We start from the raw sequence: 16,688 nt of genomic DNA, 5'->3' as shown, positions 1-16,688 counted from the left end.
TAAGTCATAAATTTTGTAGCCCTTCGTCCCCAGTGGGTAACCAACGAAGATGCCTGGTCTTCCTCGTGGCTCAAACTTGTCTCCACCGGTTTCTGTGCTTCGGTAGTAGGCCAAACATCCAAATACTCTCATGTGATCATAAGTGGGTGATTTATTAAAAAGAACTTCATAGGGAGTGACCCCATTGAGCACCTTCGAGGGAAGCCTGTTGATCACATAAGTAGCGGTCAAAATACATTCTCCCCAAAAGGCCTTGGGAAGATTGCCCTGGAAACGAAGGGCTCGTGCCGTCTCAAGCAAATGTCTATGCTTGCATTCAACCACCCCATTTTGTTGGGTGTATATGGACAAGAAGTCTCCAAGACAATTCCCTCTTGTGCATAAAAGCTATGCATTTTATGAGAGACAAATTCTCCTCCGTTGTCACACCTTATACGCTTGATCTCCTTCCCAAACTGCGTTTTGACCATCTTGTGAAAATTTATGAGTTGTGTGTTAGCCTCATGCTTATGTCTGAGAAGAAATGTCCATAGGGATCGACTAAAATCATCTACTATAGTCAAAAAATAATAAGCCTTTGAAAAAGATGGGGTTCTATACTTTCCCCACACATCACAATGTATAAGATCAAAACAATTTGTAGTCTTTATTTCACTAATGGGAAAAGGAAGCCTTGTGTGTTTAGCTTTAAAACAAGCATCACACACTTCAGCTTGAGCATTTTTAGAAACATTTTTAACAAACCCTAAACTAGAAATCTTCTTGGGAGATGGATGACCTAGCCTCTTGTGCCAAACCTCAAAGGTAGTAACGAAAGCTTTCTTCTCCATCGTTCCCATTCGATATAGTCCTCCACTGCAGTTACCCGCACCAACCAAGTCCCTCGTTACTAACTTCTGCATCACAAAGAAATCAGGAAAGAAGGTTATAGCACAATGTAAGTTCTTGGCAAGCTTATTCACAGATAATAAATTATAATTGAAATTCGGAACATGCAGGACTCCATTAATCTTAAGGCCTCCTGGAAGGGTATGTTCACCCTCCCCCATAACAGGTATTTTGTCACCATTAGGAATGATGACGGGTGCCTCCTTCGTGTATGTGATTTTGTTATCAAGAATATCACTTCTATAGGTTATGTGATCGGTAGCACCCGAGTCAACGACCCATCCATCATAAGGATTCTCTCTACCTGCCAAGTTAGCCTTCGGAATTGTCTCATTAAATGACTCCTCCTTGAAGTGTTCCACAAAGAGGTGATATTGCTCATCACCCTGGTATAGGACTAGGACCCATCTCCACGCAAGCTGCCTTCGGCTTAGGTTTATCCTTCTTCCCGGGCCACCAGTCTGGATACCCTATCTTCTTGAAACACCCATCCTTATTATGACCTTCTTTCCCATAAAAGGTGCATTTTTCTGCCTTGTCATTACTTTGCTTGAATGTCTTTGGAATGGGCTTGCTAGCTGATTGAGTTCCTTGCCCTCGTGCGTTTTTCTTCCCCATTAAATTCACTTGAAAAGCCGCTGCTTCACCACCAACTCTTCTTGATCCTCCAGAAATTGCTTGTTGTTGCTCATCTTCAGCCACTAGATGGTATATTGCCCCCAAGGACAGAGCTGGCTTCATGGCAAGTATTTGTGTACGGATGATAGAAAAATCATCATCGAGTCCCATGATAAACTCATAAATCTTCTCCCTTTCTTTAAGTTCACTCAATCTTTTTCCCAATTCACAGTCACATTTGTCACACGTGCAACGGGGCATAGGAAGAACAAGTTGCAGTTCATCCCACACAGCCTTTAGTTTCCTGTAATAAGAAGAGACAGAAGATCCATCTTGTCTGGTGGCATTTAAGGACTGTTTCAGCTCATAGGCACGTGGTGCTCCCTCCTTCTCGAATCTTTCTTCAAGGTCCTTCCAGATTTCGGCTGAAGTATTTGCATATCTAACACTGGTTCGAATGTCTTTCTCCATGGCTATTGTCATCCATCCCTTCACCATGGCACCGGCTCGTATCCAAGCCATGTATGTAGGTGCTGTTGATTCCGGCTTCTTGACTGATCCATCGACCAGTCCTATCTTATTCTTTGCAAACAGAAAATTAGTCATCTCCTGCTTCCAATCACTGAAATTATTGTCGTTCAATATGTCGTTAACCTGCATCTGTTTCGGGTAGTCAGACGGGTGGATATAGAAGGGTGAATTGGCATCAATGACATCTCCGTCCTTCTTGCTTCCGTCTCCTTTCTCCCCTGTCATGATCTTCGTTAACCTATGACCTAACAGATCACAGGCTCTGATACCATAAAAGATCTAATTGAGAATTTGTGCTCTGCACTTTTTATTCATTACGTAACTTATTGTCAAACAAAAGCCAACAGGATATATATATCCTGAGATCCTAAAATTCAGTAAAAGATAATGAAAAACAAAACAGATAAACGTGAAACATCTATGATTATCTATTCATTGGAATAATCTAGATTCCTTTATGTAACACGGTGAATATAATACCAAAATAAACAAAATTATAGTCTAAATTCATCTACAAATTATAAACTAAATGTTGGAAAAAACCGCAGGTCAATCTGACTTAAAACGAATGAGTTATGTGTGCTTAAAAAACGTCACAAAAATCTTAATCATGTCCAACCGGTTCTAAACCCGGTAAAAACCGGACCGGACCGGGAAAAAAACCGGACCGGACCAGCGAGAAATCTTAGAACCGAGAACCGGCCCGGGGGTCCAAAAAACGGTCCGGTCCGGTTCACCGGTCCGGTCCACCGGTCCAAATGCTCACCCCTACGATTAGGGGTGGTAAATTGGGTCATTGTGTCGTGTTTTTGTCTGACACGACACAAAATGACAAGGTTTTTAGTAACACGAAACGACATGATGTCGTGTTTTTTTTCAACTAACACAAAAACGAAAAACGAAACGATTAAAAAACAACAAACACGACACGACAAATATGACATAATATAACAATTAATTTATTTAATTAATATTTAATCATACATAACACGGCAAACACGAAAAACACGACATACAAATGCTAAATCACATCAATTTCGTGTCGAATTTTGAACACGAACACGACTCGACACGATGTCGTGTCATTTATACTTGACACGAACACGACATGAACATGAATTTCAATTTCAATTTCGTCACAATTTTGTTTCGTTTCGTGTAATTTTGTCGTGTCGTGTCATCAATTGCCACCCCTAGATACGATTACTCATTACTAGTTACCATGTTAGACTAAAAATTAAAGGCACATACATATTTCAAAATGCCCTACATCTCTTTTTTTTATATTTTGTCTATAATTTAATTTGCATGACTAATAGATCAAACATACAATAGAAGACTATATTAAATGATAGGAGTGATCGAACGTGGTCACTTTAGGGAAAATTTATAGTTGTTTTTCAAAGATGTATTATAGACAGCCACACTATACTTAATAAACGAAGGAGATTACTTAAACATTCAAATTATGCTTCTTGTAAAGCTTTGAAACAACCGATTGTTTGAGGGTCCGAATCACCGATGCTAAGCACCAAAGATGGGAACTTCCAACCCACATCCTTCCACGCCTACCACGAACTTTCAATTTCACCCCAATATCCAACCAACAAATTCCAACAGAACTGCTCCTCTCAGATCCTGCCTCCGACCTCATCCTAACCCTCCACAATAGCACCATCGACACAACCACCCAATTCGAGTTCACCATCACCCGTCGCTCCACCGGCGATATACTCTTCGACACCTCTGATACTATCCTCATCTTCAAAGATCAGTACCTCGAACTAACATCTTCCCTTCCAGCTAACCGATCATCCATCTACGGCATTGGAGAGAACATCAAGAATTCGTTCAAATTAGTACACAATCAAACCCTAACCCTTTGGAATGCTGATATCAGAAGTGCTAACCCCGATCTCAATCTATATGGATCACATCCGTATTACATGGATGTTAGATCGTCGGATTCTGATGGTAAAGTGGCAGCAGGGACTGCTCATGGTGTGTTGTTGCTCAATAGCAATGGGATGGATGTTACCTATCAAGGCAATGGTATTACGTATAAGGTAATTGGGGGCGTTCTTGACTTCTACTTCTTTGTTGGGGCGTCGCCTAAATTAGTCATGGATCAGTACACCCGTTTAATCGGCCGACCTACTCCCATGCCGTATTGGTCCTTCGGTGAGTTTATTTATCTAATTTCCACCTTTATTCTTAAAATTTTGAGTGCATTCTTCCTTTTAAAAATTATATATATATATATATATATATATATATATATATATATATATATATATATATATATAACAAGTTTATAACCCGTGAGAACCACGGTTATAAAATTAATTCAATTTTATTAAAAAATCAAAATTATTAATCAATTATTTTAAATAAATTGTTACTTAAGAGATATTTTTTTAGTTATATAAAATTATGATCGTTGTTTTAAATAAATACGTGAACTTATATCACCTTATAATATGTATTAATTTTATTTTATTTTTCAATCTAATGTTATTAATTTAATATAATTAGAGTGAGAAAATTCGAAATTTGAATCCAATTATTAATTTAATTAGAGTGGGAAATTTAATTTGAAATTCGAAATTGATAATCAATTATTAATTTAATGTAATTAAAGTGGAAATATAAAATTTGAAATTTGAAATGGATAATTAATAAGTTAACATGTGACATAATAGGTGATATATAACATTTATGAGGAGTTCTAATTGTATGACACTTGTCAATAGGATATTAAACTTATTTTTTTATTAGAATAAGGATATATATATATATATATATATATATATATATATATATATATATATATATATATACTAGATTAAAACCCATGGAAACCACGGTTGTAAAAGAAAAACATTATTTATAATTTAAATTATAATGATTAATCAAATATTTGCAAATATATATATATATATATATATATATATATATATATATATATATATATATATATATATATATATATATATATATATGTTAGCTTACAAAAGTTGAAGTTTTTTAGTAACTATAAATACTTTTGTTTTAAAATAAATATAAATACCGTTATTAATTTCCAATTTACGTTTTGTAATTTCAGATATTTGATGAAATCATTAATTTGTACAATGTAATATATATTTGAGGAATGGAAAAAAAATTCCGTTCTTTTCATTTTAATAAATTTATGAAATAACTCAAGATAAAAAACGTTTTTTTTCATGATATATATCTTATCTTAGAATCTCATTTACAAAAGGAACTCACCTAAAATTCACATTTCTTAATGGATTTTAAAATAAATAAATTTGACTGCATTTTAAAGGCATGCACGAACAAAAACATCATATTAAATTGAATATTTAAATAAAAAACGTAAAACATAATTATTAAGTGTTTTTAAACCAGCAGTACACTCATTTCTTTTCAAAAAATAACCTAAAAAATAAAATATTATCCTATCAACATAAAATCAAACAAAATGTAATATTAGCTTAAAATGCAACAAAAATGTTAAATCAAATTTTTTTAATCTAGTGTTAATTTATTATATTTATTTTCCATATAAATAACTTGTGAAAAGAGGATAGAAGAATTAATCTTCTAATGTTGCCAATGGATTGATAATAGTTCTTTCCACATTTATTCTGCAATTTGCTTATATAATTATGGAATAAGATTGATGTCAAAAGTTGTCTCTATTTGTTTAAATATGTTAATGCAAAGCGATTTTTGCATGAAGGCCTCATTAGGTATCTTAATATTAATTAAATGAATTCACAACATGACGTAATTATTATTACCCTATTTGTAACCTAATATCTCGCAAATGACCACTTATACTAAGTATATATACTTCCACTTTAAAGTTTGAGCCTTTTTCTATTAATTCAAAAAGAAACACCCAAAAGTTACTATTCATCCATTCTAAATTCTTAGTAATCAATGACATATGAGTGTGTGTCTTAGTAAAATGGAGTTAGAGAAAGGGGTTTCTAAACAATGTCATCATTCTTATCCCTAGTCAGCTTCCTTATGTCAGAGAGGCTATACCTATGACAACGCTGATGTCATGGGCCTCCTCATCTCATGTGTTAAGGTACAAAACCAGCCAAAAAAAGCTCAAAGACAACTCAACATAAACCCAATTTGACATAATTTAAGATGAGAGATTGACTGACATCACAGAAAACAATTTTATACAAAAAGAACTAAACCATCAATCAAATTCAAGGTATTGTAACTCTTTAACTACGATTATTAGTACTTAGTATTTACAACTATTATGGAAGAATTAATGTTTGCAAATTTTTGGTGTAAACTGAAATTGAAATCAAGCAGAAGAAGTATGCCCTCATATCTTAAAAACTTAAAGATGAGGAGTTTAGCAGTCAAATGAGTCATGTTGCAAGGCAGGATATAAGTCCATTATCCATGGAATTCTTAAAAAACAATTGTTGTTAGGCTTTTAATAGAGAATTTATGCCTAAAATAAAGAAATTCCCTTCGCTATTCTGCTTCTCTGTAGTCGGTTGTTGGCCGTGTATCTGGAAATCAGATCATGGATCTGACCAGTTTTTCAAATTTTTTTTAGTAGAAGTCTACAATTCAGTGCATGCAAATTGCATTTCATTTAAACATCAATGATAAACATATCTTTAACCTTGTCTGTCAACCAATACCTTTTACCACAGCAAGAGGAAGACCAAGTGATTCCAGTACGTTCAATTTGAACCTACACCTTAATAACAACAATAATTGAAAATCATAAATCATAAATGCCCAAAATGCTTTTAACATCTAAGCTTTATAATCTGATGCAGGAACCATTCCGACACATGTTTTTTGGGCTACAAAATTGGAATGCCATTTTGGGTTTAATGATTTATTGTGAAGCCAAAAAAACCTGGCTTAATTTTTTCTATTTCCTCTTCTTCTATTATCCTCCCGACTCCTCTCATGTCAAAAACTGATGAACATTATGAAAATAGTTTGTCAAAATTGAAGGATAAAATAGTCATTTACTCTTATTCAAAAGGTTTATTCAGTCTAGAAAATAATTTATCCCTCATTAAATACGAGCCCTTTTTTCATTACCTTGTTTATTCCAATCCTTCATAATTCCATTCCATCCAATCAAGGATTGGAATTGTTTTTTTTTCAAAAAGAATATGAAAGAATGAGATAGATTACCTTGTTCATGGGTTTGTTGACAAGGGGAACCAGTCTCAGGTGTTAGAGAAATGATTTCATCAGTAATTAGTGGAGGGCAAAGGAGAATACAACAGATTCTATTATGCTTCCATACAAAAATTCTCATTTATTTTGAGAAAGTCATGAAGATGTCTTTTGGAGAGAAATTAGGTTAAATCAGAGTTTGTCCCTAAACTTTACCCAAGAATTCAAACAACTAAGGAGCAAATTTTCAGTAGAAAGACCTTATAATGATCAGAAAGATAGAATAGAAAAAATAAAATTGAATACCATGAATTAAGAACCTCAATAAGAAGAATTCATGAACCAGAAATTCTGAAAGTGAATCCATCATCGTTAACATTCGTACCTTGTTAAACCAATTGATGATACCATAATCCCAAGATGACAATATAACCGAACCGCTGCCTACCTCCTGCAATTTAACGTGGAGAAGAAATCAGAATTTGAGAAAGAGGGAGATAGGGTTGCAATAAGGTAGCGAGAATGAAGGAAAAATTGTGACCTTGAAATTTGTTTGTTTCAATGACGATTTGATGTCATCGGGACCAAACTCTTCAAATTACTTAGAAACCTGCAATAATAAATCAAATCAAATTAGGAGCAACAAAACACAGACCAAGAACTCCGGGTCCAGATGTTCGAGAGAGAAAAAGGAAGAAGATGTGTGTGATCTTTCGATTCCGTCCCTGATTTGCACGATCAATGTTTTGAAAAATTAAGAAGATATATTGGGACCAGCAGAGAAAATTTAAGCGTACATAAAGGAGTTAATAGGTTAAACCGATGAGCAAATAAGATTGTGTGATTTGATTTTCAAAATACGAAAGCAAAATTAGGTATCTTTATGCAGATGATAGTTAGTCAATCAATTTGTTGCAAATTTAACGGGATTCGTTATGAATATCTTTATGCAGATTATAAGGTTGACTAATTTGAAGCCATAAAAGGGTAGTATAGTAATTGCATTTGAAAGGAAATGAGAGGGAAAATAAGTTTCGGAGGTGCTGAGCAAATGTCACGTGGCGTAAATGGTACTCTTTTATTAGAGTATGGGATATATATATATATATATATATATATATATATATATATATATATATATATATATATATATATATATATATATATATACTAGTTTATAACCCGTGGGAACCACGGTTATAAAGCTAATTAAACTTTTATAATAAAAATTTAAAATTATTAATCAATTATTTTAAATAAATTATTAATTAGGAAATTTTTTAGTTATATAAAATTATAATCATTGATTTAAATAAATATGTGAAATTATATCATTTTATAATTTGTATTAATTTTATATTAATGTTATTAATTTAATTTACTTAGAGAGAGAAATTTAAAATTTAAAATGAAAAATTCATAGGTTGACAAGTGGTATGTATTAATTAAGAGACATAATAGGGTGTCACATGACAAAAGAAGAATAGAATATACATTAATTAAGATGTCTAATAGAGTGACACATGTCAAAAGGAGAATAAAACTATTTTTTTATTATAATAGAAAGATATATATATATATATATATATATATATATATATATATATATATATATATATATATATATATGTGTGTTTGTGTGTGTGTGTGTGTGTGTGTTCAAATGAAAACCAAAAAAGGTTAAGAACCGTAAGAACTTACGGTTCTTAACCTTTTTTGGTTCTCATTTGAACCACTCCCTATATATATATATATATATATATATATATATATATATATATATATATATATATATATATATATATATATATATATATATATATATATATATAAACCATTTGACCTCAAAGGCATTCATTTATAACTTCTAAGACTTCTCAATTTCTCTTTTAATTAATACATTAAACTAATATATTACGCATTCATTTATAACTTCTAAGACTTCTCAATTTCTCTTTTAATTAATACATTAAACTAATATATTACGCTTCAATGTTATTTCTTTTTTATTTTCTACCTAATTTAAAATTTTATTAATTGGAATCGGATGTAAACATTATATTTTAATGCTACCACTTCATAATTATTTGACAAATATACTTAATTTGTTAATTTAAATATAATGTTATATTCAAAACATCAAACGTGAAATAAACTGCAAAAAAATTGTTCAAAGACTTTTTTAAATAGTTTTAAAAAAATATAATGTAAAATGTATAATCTAAATTAGATTGGCATATTACTAAAAAAAACATATCACAATACCTTGAAAACAATAACTGATAGTTTAGAAAAATCACGATAAAAACTAAAAAATATCAAAGCTATTTATAAAATTAGTTAAAATACTTAATTTCGAGTTGATTGCTATAATTAACCAAAACCCAAATTAACAAATAAATGACCAAAAGTATGTTTTTATATCTGTAAATTTTTTCCAAACAAATACTTTTTTAACTAATTATAACCACTGAAGTGATATTATCTTAAAATGTGTGTTGTTGCTTAACCATAACAATAGTTAAAATAAAATAAATCCAAAACTAAATCTACTTTTTTTCCTGTCATGTTCCATACACAGAGGTTATTGAGATATTTTGATTTAAATATGTATTTATTTTATTTTATGTTTGAAATAATTACAACTTTTTATAACAATTTAACATAAGAATTACAATTTAAAAAGTTCAGGTGAATGAAATAATATTTTTAGCAACATGCATTTGTTAATATTTCAATTATATTATTGTATACTGCATACCACGTAGACGTAGATCATCTCAAATTCTAGAATTTAGATATTTTGTTTACAAAATTATTCTAAAAACATTCGTTTGCTTATGAGTACAGGGTTCCATCAGTGTCGATGGGGTTACAAAGATGTTGATGATCTTGAGAATGTCGTTGCTGGATACGCAAACGCCAGTATCCCGCTGGAAGTTATGTGGACAGATATAGACTACATGGATGCTTATAAAGATTTCACTTTAGACCCCATCAATTTTCCTTTAGATAAAATGTCAACATTTGTTAAAACTCTTCACCAAAATGGTCAGAAATATGTACTCATATTAGATCCAGGTACTAATCCGTATTTTTATTTAAAATCTCACCAATAATAAACAAATCAAGAAAAAATAAATTGCTATTTCTTTCATTTAAACCAATATAAAATGGTATTGCATTCGAGTAAATTTGGTATATTGGTCTAACATAATTAATGGCTCTTTATAGGTATCAGCGTGAACACAAGTTATGAAACTTACATAAGAGGACTAAAAGCCGATATCTATATAAAACGTGAAGGAATACCATATGTAGGCGAGGTTTGGCCTGGAATTGTTAATTTCCCCGATTTTTTAAATCCAAAAGGAAGAATCTTTTGGGGCAATGAAATCAAAAGATTCCACAATCTTCTTCCATTCGATGGAATCTGGCTTGACATGAATGAAGAATCAAATTTCATTTCCTCCCCTCCAATTCCCACTTCAAAACTCGACAACCCTCCTTATAAAATTAACAACTACGGAATCAATATGCCGATTAATAATAAAACCATTCCCGCAAGTTCGTTGCATTTTGGGAACATCACTGCTTATGATGCACATAATTTGTATGGATTTTTGGAAGCCAGGTCAACAAAGGCATCTTTGGTCAAAATAACAGGAAAACGGCCGTTTATACTTTCGAGATCGACGTTTGTGGGGTCCGGAAGATTTACAGCACATTGGACTGGAGATAATGCTGCCACATGGGACGATTTGGCGTATTCCATTCCGAGTATTTTGAATTTCGGGTTGTTTGGGATTCCGATGGCGGGGGCTGATATTTGTGGTTTTTCTGGAAATACTACGGAAGAACTTTGCCAACGATGGATTCAGGTATGAGTCATGAACTGTTAAGAAATGTATATTTATCTCTCTTTTCGAAGAAAAAAAATGTATAGTTATCTGAAAGAAAAACAAGTATTAGGAAAGGATTGTTATTGATAGAAAGCCTACTAAAAAGAATTGCTAGTTCACAAAGGCGAACCCATGACAAGATAAATGGTAAACATAAAAATTTTAAATACTCTTCAAGCACAAAATTTTAAGAGATTTCAAGAAGTAAAACAATTTAAAATGTAATAGTTTGAGACTTTTTGAAATTACTAGTATAGCTATAGCAAGATGGACGAACAAAAAGATGAAACACAAGCAAAAATATTATGGTTTCATTTCTTCTTATTACAACATTATAATTTGAATGCAAAAAAATATCCAATTATAGCAATGTCTTCCAAATACAAAGCAATTTTCACTATTATAATTTGGTAGATTTTTCAAAGGTTTTAATAAGAAAAAAATTGGAAGTACGTGTCATAGACATGTAATTTTTTCAAACTAATTTAGAAGCATACTGAAAGCACGATAATATAACAGAAAGAAACAAAACTAGGATACTATAAATATATAATACTTAAAAAGTGAAAGTAAATAGCTATTTCTTGCCTTTAGCCCAAATGTAATATTATAGAATGGTTTCTTGGCACATAAAAGTGAAACGATAGTGTTGGATCATAAAAATATAGAGTTACATACAAAACTAGCATCATATTTTTATTGTTTTTCCTTAACTATAGCAACCGGTTTCCAATTTTCTTTTTCCTATTACAAAACTGTACTTTGAAAAACATGCTCAATTACAACAATATCTTCCAAATACATGCAATTTTCTCCATAGTTTTCAAATTGAAAATGTCCTAAACTCCTAATGAAAGAAATTGCAAATTATTTTTATTGATTTGTTTATTATATCTTACAGTCGATATTTTTAGAACATTGTGCTTTAAAAGATGTATCCTTTTATAGCAAGTGTTTGACAGATGTTTCAAAATACAATAATTTAATAAGAAAAAACTAAAAATGCAGTTAGGTGCTTTTTACCCATTTGCAAGGGACCATTCGGACAAACAAAGCACAAGACAAGAGCTTTACCTTTGGGATTCAGTAGCAGCAACATCTCGAAAAGTCCTCAGCCTTCGTTACCAAATGCTCCCTTATTTCTACACGTTAATGTACGAAGCCCATTTTAATGGCACTCCCATCGCCCGACCTCTCTTCTTCTCATTCCCGGAAGACACCAACACTTACGATATCAGCACACAGTTTCTCCTCGGAAATGGTGTATTAATCTCCCCGGTTTTGACCCCAAACACAGTTTCCATCGACGCATACTTCCCATCAGGAAACTGGTTCAATCTATTCAACTATACAGATACAGTGATTGCGGAATCGGGGGGATACGTTAAGCTTGACGCACCGGCGGACAGTATAAATGTTCATGTCCGCGAAGGGAACATATTGTTCTTCCAGAGAGAAGGTTTGACGACGGATTCAGTCCGAGAGTCGCCGTTTCACGTACTGGTGGTGCTTAGCCAGACTGGGAATACCACCGGCGAGGTGTTTTTGGACGATGGGGAGGATTTAGGGTTTGGCAGAGACGGTGGTAACTGGACTTTGGTGAGATTCTCCGCCCACTTTGAGTATAGAAATGTGATTATGACATCGGAAGTCGTTAATGGAGGTTTTGCGTTGAGTCGAAAGTTGAAGATTGAGAAGATGACGTTTTTAGGGTTCGAAAATAAGTTTGGGAATACGGGTTGTGATAGTTTTGGACTAGGCGAAAGAGCGACGTCTTGTGGTGTAGGGAATTTCAGTTCGATGGAGCTTACGGGTATGGATGTGTTGATTGGTGAAGGGTTTGTGTTCACGATGGATCGCGGCGGGAGCCCCGGTCCAGAATTCAATATAAAGAAAATTTAGAAAATGATAATTTTATAGTTTCGTCTTTGTGAAGAAGGGCCAAGGTCGTATTTTCAGATGGATACGTGATGATATTGTAAGAGCCCATTTGATGAAGTATTACGTGATAATTGGACACATCTACTTTTTAGTAAAGTTTTTAGACCATCTTTAATAACCTATTCTATTATTTAATATTTTTATTAAATTATTATTTTAATATTTTTAACCTCTAATTAAATAAACCCTTCAAATGGTTAGGCTTTTTCGATAGTTTTTTTTTTTTAATTAAATTTATTATCTAAAATGTTCATAAAACCTTCTCATTCAATTATTAGTCATTAAACATATTATACTTTAATATAAAATATTTTAAATTAAGATTATCATTATAAATTAATACATAAACATTTAATAAGTGAAAAACTATGATAAAAATAATTAAGTAGTTAAATAAATGAAAAGTATTTAAAATTAAAATATAAATAAAAAGGTAAAAATAAAATATATTAAAAACAAAAAGGGTTAAATGTTTAAAGTTTTATATTGTATTGACCATTTAATATATAATATATTAAGTGGTCAATATAAATACACAAAAAACAATCTATTCCAATGATATTAAATAAAAATAAATTATGAATCAATTAAAAAAAACTTTAAAATAAATAGTTAGCGAAAATGATCTTACATTAATAATATTTTTTATACATCTTATTTTTAGAAACACACCACCCTAATTTATAACTAGTGAAGATTCCCAACTTTGTCGGGGGTTTGGAAGTCGTCGATTGTTTACAAAACTGAACCAAAATTAAAGTGGCTTTACAAAACTTATTCACATTGTTTTTATTGCAATTTGTATGTTTTGTTTCATGTATGACAATGTAACACTCTAATCCAAGTATTCCTTTGTCCACCTTCACGTATTTTCATTTTGGCAAAAAGGACCCTCCCTCTGTACGTTGGGCGTACATTTGGTACGCTTAGCGTACACGAGATCTACGCATCGGGTGGATGAGGCTCGTACACTAGGCGTACAAGCAGGTACACAGGGCGTATGTGTCAGGTGGCTAAAACTTTAATATCTTGACTTGCACCCTATTTAAGCAACCTGATATCATTTGGACCAAACCCTAATGTAACACTCCAAATCAGGTAAACCATTCTAACCCTTTAAAATGATTTAGTTGGCAAAAATGGTCCCTTTTAGTACGTTGGGCGTACCTAAGAGTGCGTTTAGCGTACCATGGAGGAAGGATCGCGAAGGAGTTTCGTGTACGCGGGGTGTACGCGACAGAGGACCAAACCCTAATTTTCGGACTTGACACCTATTTAAGCATCCTTAAGCCAGAGACTGAAATGGTTAGATCTGAGCTTTGTGAGCATACTAGATGCATAAAGGTGCTGGCTTGAAGGTTATCTAGACTCCATGCATGAGTTTGAAGCTTTATATGAAGTCCTAATGTGAAGAATGAAGTTTTGAAGTCCCATATAGCATGCAAGGGCAAAAAGTTGCCAACTTTATGCCCTAGGACATCTTAATGAACTTAGATATGATATTGGACGTTAGAACATCAAGTATTAAGTACTTAATGGAATTAGGTGCTTAATCTGCTTATACGTTGGGCGTAATATAGCATACGCAACGCGTACATCTCAGGGACTCAGTATGCTGAGCATACAGGAGTAGTACACAAGGTGTACCCACTCAGATGGGTTTGGGCTTGTAAGCCCTTTGGACCTTAATCAGTTATTGGGTCTGGTCATGTTTTGAGTTGGTGTTCCAATTTATTTGTTTTGGGCCATGGTTACTATGGTTGGGCCTTATTGGGCCATAAGGCCCATTAATAGTTTTGGACATGGACTTTGGGCCCATTAGCAAAGGAAGACTTTTGGGTTATTGTGAAAGGACTTGGGCTTGTGTCACACCCCAAAACCGGAACGGCGGAAACGTTCTAGGGTGGATGACGTCATGTCAAGTATCACAACACATGCATTATAGTAATCAAAGTACAACAAAACATTGTACCTGTCTATACAACAAAACATTATAGTAATAGGTTTACATGGTTACATTACAACGTATTAAAGTATACAAGCAAATAGAATAAATACAACGTGGTACTAAGCTATCTTCATCAACAGCTCCTAGGATGTACCTGTCTAATGCTAACCTGAGAATAAAAGTTATTTGAAAAGCGAGTATCAGCATTTTTACAAATGCTGGTGAGTTCATAAGCATTTAGTGTCATTTTGTCAATTAACTTTGTAAAGTAGTAGTTTAAGTGTTTACAGTGCATTAGAGTTCTTTCCAGAAAATCCTATATTTTCTTTAATAAAAGCAGCCTTCTACCAAGACTGGTCAGTGTTATGTGGTAAAAAGTAGTTTTCCCTAAATTGCTATCATTATCAAAATACTGAATTTGATTATTGAGGAAAGCAAACGACATCAGGGAATAACATATGCCTCAGCAGTGAGGACTGCTGACTAAGGCAAGGAATCATAGACTCCAGGAAAGTATCGAACGAACGACACGCCTGGTTCAGTCTAACAAATGGAGGCACAGACCCCAGAAGGTACCAAATGAAAGGTACAGCTAGTAAGGTCTCAAACAGTGAACACAGACCCCAGACAGTATCAAATGAAAGATACGTCTTGTAAGGTCAAAACAGAGAAGACAGACCCCAGACAGTATCAAATGAAAGATACGTCTTGTAAGGTCAAAACAGTGAATACATACCCCAGACAGTATCAAATGAAAAATGCATCTTGTAAGGTCAAAACAGTGCGACTCTGAAAATAAGTTACCAGCATACAGTGTAAATTGTCGGTGGAATACCGTTACCTTAAGGCCATGAATTATAAGGTAACCCGGGATACTCGTAACCATACTAACTAGAGTTCCAGACACCCTACAAGCGTCTATAAAATGTGACATTTGTCACCCGTTGGCTTGGTAGGCCGGGACTGTAGCTAGCAGTCTAGGTGCGGGGTTGTCAATCTCGTATAGATCTATACACATAATGTCCACTCTCCCTAAAGGAGACTCTGGTTACCAACTAGACGACGGAGAAGGCCGTGTCCTGAAGATGCATCCCAAATAGTGGGTAGAGACTTCCAAATAGTGGGTTTCTAATGTAAGTGTTGAACTAGAGGTAGAGACTCATAACTGAACTGACTGAAGTAAACCAATATGTCTATGCTTGTGTACATAATATATAACTAATGAATCAAACGACTTTCGGATGGACATCCGATCCCACCAGACCACATCTCAACGAAGAAAAGGAAATAGGGAGGACAAGCCTTCCTAAGTCCTTCAATCATTATTTATATGCATCTATACAAGCACAAACATACATCTAACTACGCTTAAGTGTGTATCAAGTGGAATCATATTGTGAAGTATAAGTGTACAGTGTGGAATAACCGACTTGTGAAGTATAAGCGTACAGTGGAACATCCGAGTCGTGAAGTATAAGCGTACAGTGGAACATCCGAGTCGTGAAGTATAAGCGTACAGAGTGGGATAATCGAATCATGAAGTATAAGTGTACCAAGTATAAGTGTATCACGAAGTGGAAACGACAACTGGTGAAGTAAAAGCGTCTAACGAGTATAAGTGAAATAGAGTCAATAACAGGTATAAACGCATCACGAAGTGAAAGCGTTATCGAGTA

The 16,688-nt window shown here is 33.4% G+C and overlaps 2 protein-coding genes and 1 long non-coding RNA gene across 3 annotated transcripts; 1 reads left to right on the top strand and 2 right to left on the bottom strand.

The window, feature by feature from the left end:
- Positions 1 to 1,269: 1,269 nt before the first annotated feature.
- LOC145099547 (uncharacterized) lies at positions 1,270 to 2,262 on the bottom strand. Its single transcript, XM_079037109.1, has one exon. It carries the CDS (start codon positions 2,260 to 2,262, stop codon positions 1,270 to 1,272), a length of 993 nt encoding a protein of 330 aa, XP_078893235.1.
- Positions 2,263 to 2,865: 603 nt separating this feature from the next.
- On the top strand, positions 2,866 to 13,157 carry LOC145099546 (alpha-glucosidase-like). Its single transcript, XM_079037108.1, has 5 exons — positions 2,866 to 2,873; positions 3,521 to 4,218; positions 10,072 to 10,302; positions 10,456 to 11,102; positions 12,132 to 13,157. The coding sequence occupies exons 1-5, from the start codon at positions 2,866 to 2,868 to the stop codon at positions 13,023 to 13,025; spliced, it is 2,478 nt and encodes an 825-aa protein (XP_078893234.1). The 3' UTR covers positions 13,026 to 13,157.
- Positions 6,449 to 7,832, bottom strand: LOC145100694 (uncharacterized). Its single transcript, XR_013705203.1, has 3 exons — positions 7,763 to 7,832; positions 7,607 to 7,672; positions 6,449 to 6,784 (listed from the first exon to the last, which is right to left on the bottom strand). It is a non-coding gene; the product is annotated as an uncharacterized LOC145100694 (long non-coding RNA).
- Positions 13,158 to 16,688: the final 3,531 nt, after the last annotated feature.

Source organism: Lactuca serriola, chromosome 4 (assembly GCF_051521515.1).
Source record: "Lactuca serriola cultivar US96UC23 chromosome 4, Lser_US96UC23_V15, whole genome shotgun sequence".
Taxonomy (NCBI): domain Eukaryota; kingdom Viridiplantae; phylum Streptophyta; class Magnoliopsida; order Asterales; family Asteraceae; genus Lactuca; species Lactuca serriola.
The sequence above is the reverse complement of the archived record's forward strand: the minus strand, read 5'-3'. Positions and strand labels throughout refer to the sequence as shown.

Excerpts from the sequence above, each read along its gene's own strand:
- LOC145099547 (XM_079037109.1), bottom strand. The coding sequence starts at position 2,262 with ATGACAGGGGAGAAAGGAGACGGAAGCAAGAAGGACGGAGATGTCATT.
- LOC145099546 (XM_079037108.1), top strand. Across the intron at positions 4,219-10,071 it reads CATGCCGTATTGGTCCTTCG|GGTTCCATCAGTGTCGATGG; the intron begins GTGAGTTTATTT and ends TTATGAGTACAG. Across the intron at positions 10,303-10,455 it reads TGTACTCATATTAGATCCAG|GTATCAGCGTGAACACAAGT; the intron begins GTACTAATCCGT and ends GGCTCTTTATAG.